General features: G+C 21.8%; 2 protein-coding genes across 2 annotated transcripts; one reads left to right on the forward strand and one right to left on the reverse strand. All coding sequences in view use genetic code 6, as the record gives it.

Annotated features, from left to right (window-relative positions):
• Positions 1-75: 75 nt before the first annotated feature.
• Positions 76-1,617, forward strand: TTHERM_00225820 (tetratricopeptide repeat protein; the record flags this gene model as incomplete). Its single annotated transcript, XM_001014213.1, has 1 exon — positions 76-1,617. One exon carries the CDS (start codon positions 76-78, stop codon positions 1,615-1,617), a length of 1,542 nt encoding a protein of 513 aa, XP_001014213.1.
• Positions 1,618-3,071: 1,454 nt separating this feature from the next.
• On the reverse strand, positions 3,072-4,325 carry TTHERM_00225830 (transmembrane protein, putative; the record flags this gene model as incomplete). The annotated part of the gene is made up of 1 exon (XM_001014214.3): positions 3,072-4,325. One exon carries the CDS (start codon positions 4,323-4,325, stop codon positions 3,072-3,074), a length of 1,254 nt encoding a protein of 417 aa, XP_001014214.1.
• Between the last annotated feature and the right edge of the window lie 1,793 nt (positions 4,326-6,118).

Raw genomic sequence — 6,118 nt, forward strand, 5'->3', positions numbered from 1 at the left:
AATTCATACTTAAATAATTAATTAAATTAATTGAAGCAAAATTAGTTCTTAAGTGTAGAAAGAAATTTGTTAAAAATGAATAATATTCAAAATGCAGATAACTCAAATTCAAAGTTCTCTTAAAAAAGAGGAAGGATTTTGAAAAGAAACGCTTAGAATATTTTAGATATGCAATATGGAGAAAGTACAATTTCTTCTATTTAGAATATTTCATCTTTAAACTAAATAGACGAACCCTTAAACCAAAACTATGAATCTAATAGGAAGCAATCTAAAAAGTTTCGTTAGAACTCAGAAAAAGATATTCAAGTATAAGTTGTGGAAGACTAGTTAGCTATTGATGATTATCAAGAGGAGCAAGAAGAACATCAATAATATAACTAATAATACCAAATTTTAGAAGAAATTTACACAAATGCTACTAAAAATATTAAACTTGGGAGATATGAATAAGCAATAGAGTAGCTGAATAATATCATAAATGTTACAAGTGATAATTTTTAACGAGCCAAGGCTAAGACTCAGCTTGGGACTTTATTTCAAATAATTTAAAAGGATGAATTAGCTATAGAAATGTACACTTCTAGCCTTTAGGATTATATTTTAAACGATAAAACTCACCTCAACATTGGAATACTCTACTTATAGAAGTTTTTATCTAATCGCTAAGAAAATAATAAATATATTTCAAATGCTCTTAACCACTTAAATTAGAGCATAAAACTCAATCCAAGAAACTATGAAGCAAATTTTAATATAGCCTGTGCATTTTTAGAGCAAAATAATTAATCATAGGCTGAAGTCTATTTGAATAAGTGCATTAAAATTGATTCAAGAAATCCTAATGCATATCGAGTTTTGGCAGGAATATTTCATGAATCTAAAAAATTCGAAAAGGCAAAGGAGTTCTATATAAACGCTGTAAAAATTCGTCCTATTGATACTGATTATTATAATTTAGGTTTGGTCTGCATGATTATGAATAATTTCATAGAAGCCTAGCAGTTTTTCATTAAATGTATTTCAGTCAATAAAGAGTATTCAACTGCATATATAAATTTAGGTCTAATTCATTTCATGAATAATGAATATGACGAAGCTGAAAAATATTATTTGGAGGCTATTTCAATAGATGAAAACTCCTTTGAGGCTTTGTCAAATTTAGGTAATTTGTACTTCCATAAGAAGCTATACACATAAGCAGAAGAATTGTATATCAAAGCTAAGTAAGTAGATTATTAATTGTATAATAGCAATCAAAATGCTTTCCTTCTACTTAATTTAGGAAGAGTTTAATTTGAAACACAAAAATTCGATGATGCTCTCAATAACCTTATGAATGCTTTTTAATTAGATTAATAACTCTACTTTTCTCTTAAAATAATAGCAGATATTTACATCATTCAAAACCAAAACATAAAAGCAGAAGTATTCCTAGAATAATATTTAAATCATGAAAGTAATGATGCTGATGCATATTTCAAATTAGCAAATATTCAATATAAAACTCTCTAATATAATAAAGCAAACAAAAATTTAAATTAGTGTCTTAAACTAAAACCCAATCATGCAAAAGCACTAAAAATGTAAAATGAGCTAAAGAATGTCGTTGAATGATAAAATATTAAAGTAGGCAAATAAATTATTAATATTTATTATTTCTATTTCAATTCCAATTAAATTAAAAATTTTAAAATAAAAAATACAGAATCGAATTAAAGCAAATAATAAATAAATAAGTTATATTAGACAAGAGGAAAATATTTAATTATATAATGAAAATTATAAAGATATATTATAGATATTGGGTGTATTAATTGTTATGTATAATGTCATAATATTTAATATAAATTTAACAGTTTTACATTTAAAAATTATATATTTAATATAATAAAACCTTTTTTTGTGATTTGACTTATTTAGATATTTATTTACAAAATAAGTTTATCCTTTTTCAAAGACGATTAAAATTCTAAGCACATTATTGTAACCTTTTTTATTTCTTTTAATAAAGTTAATCAAAAAAGATAATTTTTGTAACTAAGCTTTTAATCTTCAAACACTTATCTTAAAGTATCTTTCTTTCTTTTATCTCAGCTCAGCTACTGATGAATTAAAATATAAAAAATAAACCATAAATAATATATGTAAAATATTTCCGCCCAATGTTATTGCTCCATAAGCTAAATCGTTTTATCTTAAAATAAAAAAATAATAATTGCTAGCTAATTGCTTATTTAAGCATTAAATTTATTTACTATGTATTAAGTTTTAAAACTCTTAAGTTAACACAGTATTTAAAAGCTAGAACCAATTATGTTATGCCAGCACTATCTGTTTAGTTATTCCTTTAAATATATTTAGATAGAAAGATAAAATATTTCAAAATTCTAATTTTAGCTGAAAATTAATATAAAAAGAGTAGATATTAAAATATGTAAATCAATTTTTTTAAAATAGAATTTCATAAATCATAAAACTTAAATAAAAAATTATTTAAAAATAAATATTTTTAATTTCATTGATTGATTATGAAATTTGAACTTTTTATTTCCAGCCCTGATCATAAGTATTTAAAAAAGAAAAAATATAAATAATGAATTTCTCAATTTATTTTTACAGAAATAATATTGAAAAATTTAATTATTATACATATCATAAGTATTTAAAAAAGAAAAAATACAAGTAATTAATTTCCCAAATTATTTTAACTGAATTTTGCTGATTTAACCAAAAACTCCTCCTACCCCAAATTTTGGAGATTAATTAATAAAAAAGAAAATAAAATGTCATTTGGAATAGTCATATTTTTATTTAAAAAATATTTATGAAATCTTGTATATATCAAATATAAAATAAACTTTACTTTAAAATTTTTAATTTTAGAGGAGCTTTATACAAATCTAATAAATGAAAAAATAAAATTGGTTGATGCAATGTATGTATGTATTTGTGTATGTAAGATTGTATGTAAGCAAGCAAAATATATAAAGAGTTCTTTATTTATTTATACTAAAAACATAAATAAAAAATATTTGATTATGAATAAAAATAAATTGATTTATGATTATTCACATTTGTACGTTTTAACTATTTCTTTATGAATTATTATAAGTCTTTGTTGATTATCTTTCTTTGCTTACTCTTTTTACAGCTAATGCGATAATTAAGATGGCAAAGATAGCTATTCCAAAACAGTACAAATTAGTAGCAAATTCGTCTTTTTAAGTTTTATGTATAGTTTATGGAGTGTAATCAGGGGAATGTTGAATTGATACTAGGAAAGGGTCTTCTTTTTCTCTTAATTTAATAAGTGTTTGGTTCACTTTAGACTCGAAATCAAAAAGCATGTAATTTCCCTTGTAGCAACCTCCTTCAAATTTACTAATATTTTATGTCTCTTTATCAATTGAAAAGACTAAGCAAACTTCTTTAACAGCAAAGTTGGCTGTGCATGTTTATTTTTGTATTTCATACTTCTTCTCTAAATGGACTTCTTTGTTTTTCTTTTAAATTGCATGAGAGATACCATCATTCTACTCACATAATTTCTCACAACTTAATTCATCTGAACATAAACTCATTTTGATCATTTCTGAAAATTGTAAAGTCTTGTTTTCAACTAAATTAATTGGAAGAGAATTATCAAAACCACCACAATTGGGAAGACCTTGAACACGAAGTTCATTATTTTAACTATCAGTAACTTTAATCTTAAGACAATGATTGTTTTCTGGGATGATAGGTTCTGATTCAAAATCAATCTTTGATTCAAAATGAGCATTTTCTAATGAGAGTATGGGTGATTTATAAGATTATCCAAATTAGAATCCAGTTGATATTTTTTGTTGATATGTAGAAAGAGAATCTTTTAATTGCATATCGCTTCTATTTACAATAGGATTAACTGCTTCGGATTCCTTTTTGCTTTTTTTACTCTTAGATGAAATACTTTTGAATTATTCATTAATCAATTCTTCATTAGAGAGCAAATCAACCTAAACCTAAAAGGTTTTCATTAATTATTATTTATCATCATAAATCCATTTGCTGTTAGCATTTAACAATTCATTTTTAATCAAATCCTCTTAAGCAGTTCCTGGAATTATAGACAAAATTACTCCCATTAAAGAGCATAAAATGCCAGCAATTAATCCAGCATAAAAAATACACATGAATGGCTTTCCATATTAAGAAATTTTAAAAGGATCTGAGTCATTAATACGTCTAACTGGTTATCTGCTTTAGACTTATTCTTAGCTATTATCTTAAAAATGAAGACGTGAAACGTATTAGCGCTAAGCTAATTCTTATCCTTGATTCATCTTAACAACCTTTTGATCAAATTCCTAAAAATTCTAATGAAATTTATTAGCTTTTTTAATTAAAAACAATATATTATTAATATTTGCTATTAAATCTCTAAAAGAAATTAAAAATTTTTATGAATTGATCGATGATTTTTTAACTTTAGATCATGCATTGAATATCTGAAAATCCAATATAATAAATAATATGCAATCCTTTTATTTATCTTAATAAATTGATTAATTTAAAATTGATTGTATCAATTAAAATCATGATTAAAAACTGCATCAATAGATTTTTTTTCATTTTTAACCAGTTTAATTTTTCTATTTCAAAAACAATAATTAACATTTAAAATTGACATTATATTTTATCTTTACATTTAATTATTTCAAATTAAATAAATATCATAATTTAAAAAACCATATTACATATTCTTAATAAATTTATTTTTAAAAGTAAATAAATTTTTTTTTTATTCATTTTTTATTTTTAATATTTAGTAATTAATTTAAATATTTTAACATGCAAAGTAAATGATTTTTTATTTTATAGTTAAAAACATAAAAATAAATTAAAAAAATTAAAAGTTTAAGTAATAAATATATTTTTCTCTAATTTTTTTTATTTATTTTAATTTAACTGATTTAGAACTAGATTTTTAATTAAATCTAATAAAATAAATTGATTTTATATTTTTACATTAACAATTAATTTGAAGGGAATGAAAAAATAGATAACGACAGCATTTCTTATTAAGTTCTTATATAAGTATTAAAATCTAAAAGCTTAAATATTTATTGTAAGTATATTTATATCAAAAATAAATCTTCTCTAAATTAAAGCTATAAAATAATTGAAAATGAACGCTTAACAAATTAGGGAATATTCTTATCTTAATTATAAAATCTCTCTTATTTGGCTTTTTATTAGAGTATAATTTAATAAATTTTAATAATGAAATTATATATTTGTTTAATGCTATATATTAACTTGCAAGACTGTAAAAATATTTTTTACTTCTAGTTTAGATAAAATAAAATTCGATTTGTAGCCATATTTCTTTTTCTTTACTAATTAATTTAGTCCATGATAAAAAAATTTATGATCGATCTAAAATAGATATTATACAATTATATATATCTTAATTTGTTATTTTATCATATTTAAATAAATTACCTAAGTAGAATATATTAATTTCTTATATTGACCTGTAAAAGGCGGATTCAATTTAAAGAGGGATGTGTGAAAATATAAGAAGTATTACATTAATAGTCAATAATACTCAGATCAACTAAAATTTTTATAAAAAACTCAAGAAAAAGGCTAAATTAGTTGGCTAAGCGCTAAAAACTTCAAAAATTAGTTAGTATATTCATATAATTTTCATGTTTAATTATGTCTAATTATTTACAAATTAATAGTATCTAAAATAGATATTTATAAAGTAGTATGAAATAGAAAGTAAATTAATAAAAAAACAAATAAAGAATAGAAAAAAAGTGAGTATTAAAATGAGCTAATTTCTCAAATACAATTTTTAAATATTTGTATTATGACATTTGCTTTTTTACAAATAACCATTTAGCAAATATGTTTTTTCTTAAAACTATAGATAATTTAGGACATTTTTAAATAATGATAACTTATAATGTCTAAATTAACTAAGATTAATTTAACTTTTATTAATGATGGATTAATTTATTTATAATTATTTTTCTTGCGATCCTATAAACTTATTTTATAAAGAATATTTAGCGATTGACTGTTCTGAATGTTTTAATCTGTATAAGTTGATAGACAGTGAATG

Source organism: Tetrahymena thermophila (assembly GCF_000189635.1).
Source record: "Tetrahymena thermophila SB210 genomic scaffold scf_8254665, whole genome shotgun sequence".
In the NCBI taxonomy this organism is placed as follows: Eukaryota; Ciliophora; class Oligohymenophorea; order Hymenostomatida; family Tetrahymenidae; genus Tetrahymena; species Tetrahymena thermophila.